Consider the following 13,313-nt stretch of genomic DNA (forward strand, 5'->3'; position numbering starts at 1 on the left):
CGTGATATAGCACCTTTAATTTTATACAGCTCTTTAGGGTGGGTTAGTAAGTGACAACTGTGTCTTGTATATCAGTAGTCTTCTCTGAATTTGTCCTGTCTCATTTGTTCAATCTCTCTGTTCTGCCTTTTCCATGTGTTCCTCCAGTTATTCCCAAGGTGACTAAGCACCTGCTGTCAAACCCGGTGTTCACATGCATCGTGTTAGCTGCCTGTATGGAGATTGCGGTTGTCGCTGGATTTGCTGCCTTCCTCGGAAAATATCTGGAGCAGCAGTTTAACTTGACTACCACCTCTGCTAACCAGCTATTGGGTGTGTATTGCACACATATGCAACTCACGTACACAAACAGTTACAGTTAGGACTTATAAATATGGGACCACTAGTAAAAATTTTTAAGTGTAGCAATTTCAGCCTTCAAAGTATAATAACGGCTTGCCAATTTGAGTGACAAATGAAATATCATTAATATCAACATTTCTTAGTATTTGGTAGAACCCCTTTGATTTCATGATGCATGTGTGCTTGTATGGTTTTCATGTCATCCCTGCATGGTTTAAAATGCTTTATACCACGGGCCTGTTGAATGCTTTATTCTGATTGGCTGAGGAATATTCCATGGGTGTTGATTAATTTTCAATAAAACGCAAACCTGACCTGTCAAATGTCTTAAAAATGGGCAAATTTTTGTGGCAACCGGGGTATAAGCGGAACAATTGACTTCGATCCTTTGAATTATTTTAAAATAATGCCCGCTTCACGTCGTGCCGTATTGGGTGTGCACTATTTTCTTACAATTCAACGGCCCGTTGTCTATTATTCCTTACTTAAAAGTCTTTTAATTCAAAGAAAGAAAATCTGACCTTTTGTTCATAAAAGTTAACTTGGTCCATTTCATAAAAATAATTGTTTGGGTAGTTAAAGCGTAACTAAACCCCTGTTTCGAGCCTGACTCCACCCACTGGCAATATTTGAAAAATGCAAGAAAAGTGGGCAGACCGCAACGGAGATAGAGGGGACAAACTGAGCTCGTACCAAGGGCGTGGTGAGCTTCAAATTGCTTACGTAGGGTCGTACCACTTACGTAACGCGGTACCGCAACATTCAGTAAGAAAATTCAACTGCAGTAGCCACCGTTCAACCTGAAGAGGGCAGCACTTAGACGTTTTTACACCATATATTGTAGCATTGAAACACTTTATACCCAAATGTCAAAAAAGTTACTCAAATCAATGAACAGCACTAACAAAGCCCCATTCTTAAAGATCATTAACTATAAAAAAGTTGGTTTAGGGTTTAGATACTCTTTAACTAGGTTTTCCCTCCTGGGACTTTTCCCTCCTGACTAAAAAAAGGCTTGGAGGTTTTTTCTCCTAGGTTTTTTTTTCAACCCCTATGGAGTCAGCTGACATTGGCTTAACTTAGCACCCTCTTCTATACGTTACATTATTACTGCGCTCGCTAGTACAATTAATCTTAACCGCTGTATATTGCTGCTTATGTTTACGATTTTTCTGTGTCTTCTCCTGCAGCTATTAATGTACAGCAGCTTTGAAACAATTAAACAATTGTAAAAAGCGCTATATAAAATAAAATGAATAAAAAAGTGCAAAATTGTTAATATTAATAATTTTATTCAATGTTTTTATTCTTTTCAAGTTAAAGTAGATGTTGAATGACAGATTTCGACTGTGGTCTCAGACCATTTTTAAATTAAACATACAAACATTTGTCTTTGACCGATGCACACTAAACATAAAAAATAATACAATAGTATTTATTTAGTATTATATTTTAGATTAATTTAATTTATTGATATATGTATTTATCAAAAATGTTTTACAATTGCCCAGAAATATTTTTATAAATACATGCAGTTGCAAAGCTTTACTTTAACACATAACATTTTATTTTTTCACTGTTCTTTCTGTAAACAGGTATGACAGCGATCCCATGTGCCTGTCTGGGAATATTCTTGGGAGGATTACTGGTGAAGAAGCTGAACCTGACGGCTCTTGGAGCTGTTTATATGGCCATGCTGGTCAATCTCATCTCCACTGCCTGTTATGTGTCCTTTCTCTTCCTGGGCTGTGACACAGGACCTGTCGCTGGGGTGACCGTCGCCTATGGCAACGAGTACGAGGGGCTAAGCTGCTTTTTCTCCTTGCTGCCTTGTTGTTTTTTGACATTTATTTAATCTTTGCAGTGAGGCTTGAGACAATGACAACTCCACATCCTAAGATGTCTGCAAATCTGCATTCAGAAAGTATTTAGACCCCTTCACTTTTCAATTTCTTTATTTTGCAGCCTGATTCCACAATCGTCTTATTTATCTACACTCAGTACCTCATAATACCAAGCAGTTCTTTTGACCTCATGGCTTGGTTTTTGATCTGATATGCCTTTTTGTAGAGAGTTGTGTGTCTTTTCAAGTCAAATCCAGTTATTTTTATTTGCCATAGGTGGACTCCAATCAAGGTTTTGTAAAGGTCAAGTGTTGCAAAGGGTCTGAATACTGATGTTCATTTGATATTTCAGATTTTTTGTTTTTAATATATTTACAGACTTAATTTAATTGTGGATTCACTTTGTCATTGTGGGGTACTGAGAGTAGATTAATTTGAAAAAAAAAAAAAATTTTAACTAATGTGGTTTCAGGCTGCGATATAACAAAATTGATCAAAGTGAAGGGGCTCTGAATACTTTCTGAATGCACAGTAGCTGTACTAGATGGTTATTAGTTGATTGACAAACCAATAATTAAAATGAAACTAGATCATTCGATTATGAGACTAGGATTTAACAGACAAGGTCACAGTTAGCAATGCTTCCCGCTATTAATGGTACATTCAGCTTTATTAAACTAATAATCTATCCACAGATATAAGCTGTCAACCAACCAGGGGTGTAAATTTTTTCTGTGTTAAACCAGTGCTATGTCACAGTAAATACATCAAATGTAAACTCCGATTCAAACAGGTGTATATGTTTGTGTGAATATAGGACACTGCAAGTAGGCCAGAGGCCGGAAGTACCCTGCATGAGTCATTGTAACTGCTACACTTCATCTGTTAGCCCCGTTTGTGGTTCCAATGGTGTGACCTACTTGTCTTCCTGTTTCGCCGGCTGCACCCGAGCCATCAGCACCGGACTGCCGCCTCCGCTCTCGCAGGTCATTAGCCATCTCATTTACACGCCGAATTGTTTGTATGTCTCCCTCTGTTTCTTTCTTTATCTGGTTTTTCTATTGGATATCTGTTGCGTCCTCTCATTTCCTGGACAGCTCATGTCCAGCGTGGGTCATTAGAATGAAGCCCACATCACCCACAGACATACAGTATGTTGGAAAGGACACCGCGTTCTGCCTGCCAGGCATCTTAATAGGCACCGCAATATGGGTCCCTGCACTCATTACCATACATAGCAAATGGTTGAAACTGGAATAGATGAATCCAAGACAACAGTCACAAGCATTATTTTAATGAACCCAGTCTCCAAATATGAATATACCAAGCAGGTTTAATGAGCAATGGTCCTACTGGGGGTCTGTTTTTGTGGTGCAGGCATTTTATGTACAATGTGTAGATGAGGGTTGATTAAAATCTACACCCCACAAGTAATTGAATTGCAAAAAAGAACAAAATTGAACAGAAATTACTCATTTTATAACCTCTTAATACGCAATTTGGACTCTTTTACTTTATGCCAGTCCACTAAACCATGTTTTCAATTGCTGTAATTTGCTGGCTGTGTGGTGATTGTGAATATGCATATGTTTGCTTTCACATTTATAGAACCTGACAGGGTGTATGTGCGTCTCTGGACACAGTGACTCTGCCACAGCTGTGCCTGGCAAATGTCCACGGCCCGGCTGCCAGGAGGCCTTCCTCACCTTTCTGTGTGTGATCTGCGCCTGCAGTATGATTGGAGCCATGGCCCAGACACCCTCTGTCATCATCCTCATCAGGTAACCCAGCCAAACAAAAGCAGCCAACAGATGTTTGTTTTCTCCATTTTGTACATCAGTGCAGTTTCTATTCTTGCCGCTTTCGCGTTGGGTTGCTTTCTGGGAGACTGCTTTATTCAGCATGTAATGCTTAGGTGCATTTCATTCATTCATTTATGTATCTTACTCTCCTGTTCTTTTTAAGGACAATTTCCTTGTAGGCTGGTTAGGCTTGTCTGGTTAATTGACAATGGGGCAGTTTTCCGGACAGGGCTTAACTCTTTCCCCGCCATTGACAAGATATTTCGTCAATTAAGAGAAAACATTGCATGTAAAAAAACATGTTCCTGGGCCGGGTTTCCCAAATTACAATTACATGCAATTAGAATTACATGCCGTTTCCCAAAAGCTTCGTGCACTTGAAAATCATCATAGATCTACGAGTGCTCTGGAGTAATCGTAAATTGCATCGTAAGACAACAGAGTTACAAGGTCACCCAGGACAACCAGCAAATTGCACTCCTGTAATGACGATAATGTTTTAAATTTATATTTATTTATGGGGTTCTTCTTCGTTTATTTGTTTAAATTACTTTAATATAATTTAATTTATTTAAAATCCAAATGACAAATCAAATTTAAATGACTAAACATAAATTAATAAAGAAGGAAAACGTATTTGGTACAATTTTGGTAAAAGTTGGTACTAGCAAATTGATAAATGGTTCCTACCAATTGCTGCTATTATTCATGTACAGTAAAAAAATTTTTTGAAGGGAAATGGCATCTGATTAAAGAAACCAAATAAATATTTACGGTACAATGCAATAATCCATGATAATAAATAAACATATATAATAAACAACAAATAATAATAATAATCTAAACTGTAATATAAAATGCAGAAGGCATTTTGGAGTGGAACGAGTCCTAACTAAATACGGAAAAGAATATTTCATTATGCACAAATTATTAAAATATTTAAATAGTCGTTGAACAATAATGAAAAATATTATAAAACGTATTAGTGCACATTAGCTGAAGGTCATTAACTCTTTCCCCGCCAGCATTTTTTATGATTTTTACCAAATTTTAATGCCTTCCAGAAAATGCTCCTTTTTATAAACATACAATATAAGAAATAAAAGAACAGACCCTCTCAAAAAAATCTGTTTCATCCTTCCTTCATGTGTTCTGTTTTTATCATCTCTGTTTCATCAAAAACACAAAATTTTGAGCAAAAAGCTGAGATAATTCCATTTTTTTGAAGGACTTTTGATGGAGATTAGATGCAGAGCGATCTTTAAAACATACACGGATATACAGCTGTTTGCCCTAGGGCAATACTTCCGGGTTTTATAAGTTGCGGAAAAGCCCCACCTGGTGGATAATAGCGGTATTGCAGATTTACGAGATAACTCGTCAATGGCGGAGAAAGAGTTAACCTAAACAAGCTTCTGCTACAAATTCGAGTCAATTTTCATTTCAGCACTTGACAAACGCATAGAAACTCGTAAGTAGCACTTAAAACCATACTTCAAGCGATCGTTTTACGTGCATCTTTGGGAAACGCATGTGAATGAACAACGAATGTTCATTAAAGATGCAGTGTGTAATTTTTAAAAGGATCTTTTGACAGAAATGCAGAATAATATACAAAACTATATTATCAGGGGTGTATAAAGACCTTTTTATGATGAACCGTTATGGTTTGATTACCTTAGAATGAGACATTTTTATCTACATACACCGAGGGTCCCCTTACGTGGAAGTCGCCATTTTGTGCCACCGTGTTTCTACAAAAGCCCTTAACGGACAAACTTTTTTACTAATTTGTCTCCGTCTATAACATTTTTTTTGGTGGTGGCTACCGTAGCTTCTCTATGCGTTTCAAAGGCGAGGGAAGGGCAGTGGACTGAGTCATTGGTTGCAATTCGCAACCTTACCACTAGATGTACACACAGCACCTTTAAGTAGATTGTACAAAGCGCTCTTAAGTGCTAAGTTCAATCGTTATCAGGAAACCCAGCGCTGATGAGTTTTTGTGTTAATCTGTAATATCGTGATTTTCCACTAGATGGCGAACTTACCCAATTTATAAAACAACTGAAGCAAAAAATTGTTTACTAATTTTACACTCCGTGTATATTTTGATATTCGTTCTGAATCTGATCTCTAACAAAATTCCTTCACAAAAATGCAATTATTTCAGCTTTTTGCTAAAAAAAATATTTTTTTGAAGAAAATATTTAAGAGTTTATAAGCAGATAAAAAATATTGATAGGATGAAACGTTTCTTTATTGTTTGTTTGAAAGCAAAGGATCTGGTCTTTCATTTGATATATTTGTATGTTTATATATTTTTAGAAAATCACAAAAAATGCTGCCGTGCAACTTTTCAAAAAAAGGCTGGCGGGGAATGAGTTAAGATTGTCCCAGACAAAAATGCTTATTTGAGAGACTCAAGATTTAAACCAGCAGTGGCGGCTCGTGCCTGCTTTTCCGTGTGTTCGGAGTGTCATGTGTGTTGGTGGTGTTTTCAAAATATGTGTTTGTTGCGTCATGTGAACCATGTGCATCACGTGTTTTGTCAAAATAAGTGCCTGCTGCACACGCGTCAAAACTGTTAACACTAACACTCCCTTAACACTAAACTCTGATTACGCATGAGATTATGTGAGTATCTGACAAACGCGAGCGTCTCTTTAACCATAAACCCTTTAGATGCGTCTGCAGCGGGCACTTATTTTGACAAGACACGTGATCTCTCACCGCGCAGAACACATAATTTGAAAATGAAAAACCACACACATGATGGGCTACATACATGTTGTGACGAACTTCGCTTTGAGATCCTTTAAAAAAAAGAAGTCACCAGCCGCCACTGTAAACCAGTAATGTTTTTTGTAGGGTATGTTTGTAAAAACTATTTATGTCCTAATATAACTAATGCCTAGTCCTGTCTTAATCTAAATCCTGTCCGGGAAACTGCCCTTTAATGTGCTATAGTCTTAGTAAAATATATATATACTGTTTTGTAGATTACAATCTTTTTATAAGCAATAACATTTGCAATAATACTATGTAGTCTATTTTCTATGTATTTATAATTTACCTGTTTTTTGCATTTTTTATGTGAGCACTGTTAACCCAGTATTTATTATCAAGACAGTTTTATACGGTTACATTCTCTAATTTCTAGTGTGTTTGGTTTAGTATTCAGTGTTTATTTGATTTATTTATGCTTTTGAGTGGGCAGCAGAAGCGGTTCTGCTTCGCTTGGTGCCGTGAGCGATAGAGGACCTCAGTAAAAGAAGTTACATAGTTCTTGATGAAAGTACAAGATGTTTTATGAGATGTTCATATGTGCAGTTTGCTGTGCTCCATGTATTGACCTGAATAATGTCTTGCTCTCTTAGATCCGTGAGCCCTCAGCTGAAGTCTTATGCCCTCGGAGTTCTCTTTCTGTTGCTCCGGCTGATAGGTGAGAGGTCTTAAACAACACAATTACATTTACACATGAAGCTACACTTCATTTTTCATGCTTCAACAATACATTGTCTAGGGTAATCTATTTACTTCACCGGAACTAAAAGTGGGCTAAAAATGCATTTCTACTAAATTGAATTTCTTTGCTTCGCTGCTAATCTAAAGTGTGGTGAAAGGAGGACAAGTTGAGGTCCATTTGCCACATCTTTTGTTTTCCCCTAAAGCTGAAAACGATTGTTTTCATCAGTCCAGTAAAAGCTAAAATTGCTTCTTTTTTAAGAAATAATTGTTTTCTGTCAGTCAATTACAAACCATTTGTAATTATTAAAATTAAAGTTTTTTAATCTGAAAGCTTTATCATTCAGATTTTGGTTCAATACTGTATTGACAGAATTTGTGACATAACATTGATAACCAAAAATGGTTATCGGGTGATAAAGTGATGCACCTACAATGAAAGTAAATGGGGCCAGTCTATAAATCTTACAATTGTCACTGTATTGTCACTTCTATTGAACACATTAAGAAATGCATAAATTTAAAGGATTAGTCAATTTTCTTAAAAATAAAAATGGTTTGTTGCAAAACGAGAGGAATCCATTTTTTTACATTTTTGTCAAAACATGTTTATTATTATGTTATCATGTTATTATTTTGTTTTATGGTGCTACTTAGCTGAATTTTTTAAGTTATGAAGGTTTAAATAAAAAAAAAAAAACAAATGCAGTTGAATTGATATTAATTGGAATGCACAACCAAAAAACAAGATTTCTGAACAATTTAAAAAAACGGATTTATCTCGTTTTGCAACGAAAATCTTCAAATCTAGATAAATTACTTACCACCATGTCGTCCAGAGTGTTGATGTCTTTCTTTGTTCGGTCGATAGGAGATTGTGTTTTTTGAGGAAAGCATTCCAGGATTTTTTTCATTTTGGTGAACTTTAATGGACCCCAACACTTAACAGTTTTAATGCAGTTTAAAATTGGAGTTTCAAAGGACTCTAAACGATCCCAAACGAGGCATAAGGGTCTTATCTAGTGAAACGATCATTTTTGGCAAGAAAAAAAGCACTTTTAAACCACAACTTCTCGTCTTCCTCTGGTCTTGTGACGTACCAGCGCGACCTCACGTAATACGTCATCACGTCAAGAGGTCATGGATGACGTATCTAAACTACGCTCCAGTGTTTACAAGTGTGGAGAAAGAGGACCGTTCTGACGTTGTTGTATGTGGAATGATCCTAATTAATATCTTTGTGTCAGTTTATTGTTTAAAATGGTCCGCAAATGTGCGTTTCAAATATCTAACACGTGACCTTTCCACAGCATTACGCAATTACGTGGTTTAAAAGGCATAATTTTTATTTTTATTGCCAAAGATGACAGTCGTTTCGCTGGATGGGACCCTTGTGCCTCGTTTGGGATTGTTTGGAGTCCTTTGCAAACTGCAATTTTAAACTGCATTAAAACTGTTAAAGGAACAGTATGTAGGATTGTGGCCAAAACCGGTATTGCAATAACAAAACTTGTGGCTAAAACTGGTACTGCAATCACACAACTGGTGGCCAATACACAACATGACATAAATATCAGTTGAGGGCTGCAACTCCACTTTTTAAATGACAATATCCTGGCCAGACTACTGTTGTGATGATATAAGTATTTGAAATGAAAATTATTTCTTAATGTCTAGTGACATATCAGGGCCATTTTATGATTAATTTATATACATTTCTTACATACTGATCCTTTAAGTGTTGGGGTCCGTTAAAGTCCATTAAAATTAGAAAAATCCTGGAATGTTTTTCTCAAAAAAAGACATCAACAGTTTGGATGACGTGGTGAATAAATTATCTGGATTTTTTTTTTTTTAGAAAATTTACAAATTCTTTAGGAAACAGTTATACACTGTCAGAACAATGGTCAAAATATGTAGCAGTCACTGGGGCTGTAACCTTTTAAAAGGTACCTAAAGAGTTCATATTAGTACGTCAGAGTTACTTATTGATACCAAAGAGAGCTTATTAGCTCCTTAAATGTACATTTTACTATCTTAAATGGACATATTGTTCCAAATGTATACATATATGCAAACTGTCAGAAATGGGTACAAAACTGTAGCTTTTCTGTTGCTGGGGTGGTACCAATGTTGCCTTTACAGTTATTCAAAACATAATACAATGTTGTACCTTTTTGGTACAAAATTGTTCCTTAAGATACACAATAGGTCCGAAAATGTACAACATTTCAGTTCAAGTTCTGTACCTATTTTTAATGGTACATAAAATAAGTACAGACCTTTTGAGAGGGTACTGCCCCAGTGACAACTAGGGTACATATTTTGACGCATTTTTAAAACTGTATAGAGGCAAATGCTTAATGTAATACTTAAAGGGACACTCCACTTTTTTAAAAGTGTGCTCATTTTCCGGCTCCCCTAGAGTTAAACATTTGATATTTACCGTTTTGGAATCCATTCAGCCAATCTCCGGGTCTGGCGGTGCCACTTTTGGCATGGCTTAGCATAATCCATTGAATGTGATTAGACCATTAGCATCGTGCTAAAAAATAACCAAAGAGTTTCAATATTTTTCCTCTTTTAAAACTTGACTCTTCTGTAGTTACATCGTGTACTAAGACCGACAGAAAATTAAGAATTGCGATTTTCTAGGCAGATATGGTTAGGAACTATACTCTTATTTGGGCGTGGACTTTGCTGCCATAACATGGGTGCAGCAGGCACAATGATTCTACGCAGCACCCGAAAATAGCCCCCTTGGTAACTTTCAATAGCAGGGGACTATTTTTGAGCGCGATGCTAATGGTCTAATCAGATTCAATGGATTGTGCTAAGCTATGCTAAAAGTGGTACAGCCAGACCAGGAGATCGGCTTAATGGATTCCAAAATGGTAAAAATCAAATATTTAACTCTAGGGGAGCTGGAAAATGGAAATATTTTCAATAAAAGTGAAGTGTCCCTTTAAATGCCTGGTTTCACAGACAAGGCTTAGCTAAAGCCAGTACTAGGCCTAAAAAAAGCTCAAACATGTGTTTTAGTCTAGGGCTAGCCTTAAACATTGTTAGTGAAACCAGGGGAAAGTCATGTAAATGTAAAAAAAAGGAGATGCGTATGCCTTTATAATTTAATTTTATATCAGTTTAGTTTTTCTTCAACATTATTATGTAACTCTCATGCGATTACTAGATGAATAACACAGTAATATAAACCTTGCAGGATTCATTCCCCCGCCTTTGATATTTGGTGCGGGGATCGACTCCACGTGTCTTTTCTGGAGCAGAGAGTGCGGGGAGAAAGGTGCCTGTCTGCTGTACGACAACGTGACCTACCGACACCTGTACGTAGGCATGGCCATAGTCCTCAAGATAGTGGCGTTCCTCCTCTACACAACCACCTGCCAATGCTTGCGCAGAAACAAACAGAAATATATTAAAAACCTTCAGGCATATGTTACGCCCACTGAAATGTTCTCGTCCAGCATGAATCTGGACAGTCTGGGAAAAGACAGTCAGAACCATGTCAGCAGGACTAAATTTATATATAACCTGGAGGATCACGAGTGGTGCGAAAACATAGAGTCCGTTTTATAGTGGGTTAAACTACCCATGTGCCTACAACTCTACTGAAGGATCGTGCAGGACTGCCGCGGCTCTTCAGACTCTCAATTTACGTATACTGGGTCCATCTTGTTTTTATACTGTAAGTACCTTTAAGGAAGGTATGTGTTGAGTGCCAGTTTTATGTCGTAGAAGTTTAAAGCATTTACATTGCTGTCAGAGATACTGATCTGTAGTCAGCTGGTTTACTTAGTTTCACCCACCTGTCCGTTAGCTGTTGTCAAACTCAAATGCAATTGTAAAATGACACACTGAACATTTTTATGATATGCTAAGATAATAAAACAAGCCCAAGTTTATTATTGGAGGCAATGGGGGATGTCGTTACATCACACCATCTCCAAGCAGTTTATTGATAATAACAATATCTTAAATGATATACTATATAATGCAATTTTATACTGTATATGAAAACAATATCAGTTATTTTTCAAACTATTCATTTGAACTGCATTCAAGAGTTTCTTTGTCATGTGCTTCTTGTTTTAAGTGCATTGTTCTTGTTTATTTATATTGTTTATAAAGCCCTAAATGTCTTAATTTGTTCTTGAGATAGATACTGTTTATTGTTACTATCTTTATATATCTGTGCAATATTGGGTGAGTGTGTTTTGAAGAAACACCTGAGAGGTTATATATACTTTGTAAGATTTGCCTTTAGATTTTGTGGATGATGAAGACTATTTAGGTATAGAGATTGTAGAAAGTTTATGCATAATTGTAGTACTTTAATGAATATAAGAATGCTTTTGTATCCAGATGACAATATTAAACCGTAATGGAGTAGACTGTAGCAATATGACATGACTGAAACTACAGTAAGTTAAAATGGCTGTTTTATTAAGTGCTACATTGCCATTCATGATGAGTAATATTGTCACTTTTGGGTCCTTGCTTTAGGTTAACTAATAATAATATGTTCTTAAGATCAGTTTGGGCCCCTTTTTTGGTATTTTACATGGTTGAAAAAAATGAACATTTAATTTTATACCGTTGTAATGTTACTGTACATGTAAAAAAAAAAGTGTGTATAAATTTAAGAGTATAATTGCTTGGATTGAGATTAAAAGACTTTATTTCACTTACTGCAATAATATATGGCACTGTGGGTCCTTTAGCATTTTAGAAATAGTGTTGTAAATCAATTCGGGATCAAAATTGTTCATGATGAATTCATAATTTCAACTTTAAATTAATTTCCTCTAAAATTTAATATCACAACAGTCTTGTTTTACAGGCAAAGATGTCACTGTGGTTAAAGCAGTGTGCTTTTCATATTATTTTTTAATGGCAAAATAATTTTTATTTTATTTTGCAAATAAATTATTTTCAGAATATCTCAGATGTGATGTTTTTTATTTGATTAATAATAATGATTAATATGAACTTAAAAGTGTCTAAAATTTAGTTGCATCTATAGTGGTGAGATTGTGAATTGCAACTCAACCCTCCCTTTCAAAACGCATAAAGAAGCTACGGTAGCTGCCAGAGGACAAACATGTCAATGTAGTGACAACGTTTTAACCAAACGCATTCTATAGAGCAGTTTGTCCATTTAGGGCTACTTTAAAAACGTGGCGATGTGAAATGGTGACTTTCATGCTGTGTATGTATAAAGAGGCTCATTCTACAGTAATAAAAACAATACAGTTATGTTGTAAGGTCTTTACACACCACTGATAATATAGTTGTGTATATTGCATTTCTGTCAAAAGATCCTCTAAAAGTTACACAATGCAACTTTAACATTTTAACAGTCCTTCCAGAAAAACATGGAGTTTTTTTGTGATTGTTGCAGGCAAAAATCCTTGATCTTGCGGAACGTTTTCTTGAAAAATGCGATGGAATATGCGGGATATTTATACAATTTTATGCAATGAAATTGCGGGAACTTGCAAAAACTTTTTGCAGCTTTTGCAGCTTTTTAATGATTTTCACGTCACATAATCACTTCACTTTATAACGTTACCATGGCAACAGGAGACATGGCTGCACTTGTGTGAAGTAAATCCAAAATTTTTCAACTTTCTGCTAAGATATGTGATTTTTGCTACGAAAATTCGGGGTTTATGAAATCATGCAAGCCCCGCATATTTTGCACACAGAAATCTGCAATTTATGCTGTATGAGTATTTATGAGTATTTGAAAAAATAAATATGCATAATCACGTTTTTCTGAAAGGGACTGTTTTAAATAGATTTTCCACTTTAAAGGCGGGGTGCATGATCTCTGAAAGCC

At 36.0% G+C, this 13,313-nt stretch overlaps 1 protein-coding gene across 1 annotated transcript in view; it reads left to right on the plus strand.

The window, feature by feature from the left end:
• The window catches only part of slco3a1a (solute carrier organic anion transporter family member 3A1a), a 54,409-nt gene extending 41,998 nt beyond the window's left edge, over positions 1–12,411 (plus strand). Inside the window, exons 5-10 of the mRNA XM_055173679.2 lie at positions 148–312; positions 1,938–2,136; positions 3,004–3,172; positions 3,795–3,967; positions 7,366–7,430; positions 10,674–12,411. Coding sequence (XP_055029654.1) covers positions 148–312; positions 1,938–2,136; positions 3,004–3,172; positions 3,795–3,967; positions 7,366–7,430; positions 10,674–11,047 — 1,145 coding nt within the window. The 3' untranslated portion in view covers positions 11,048–12,411. The remainder of the gene's footprint in view (positions 1–147; positions 313–1,937; positions 2,137–3,003; positions 3,173–3,794; positions 3,968–7,365; positions 7,431–10,673) is intronic.
• Positions 12,412–13,313: the final 902 nt, after the last annotated feature.

The sequence above is a fragment of the Misgurnus anguillicaudatus genome, chromosome 15, assembly GCF_027580225.2.
Source record: "Misgurnus anguillicaudatus chromosome 15, ASM2758022v2, whole genome shotgun sequence".
In the NCBI taxonomy this organism is placed as follows: domain Eukaryota; kingdom Metazoa; phylum Chordata; class Actinopteri; order Cypriniformes; family Cobitidae; genus Misgurnus; species Misgurnus anguillicaudatus.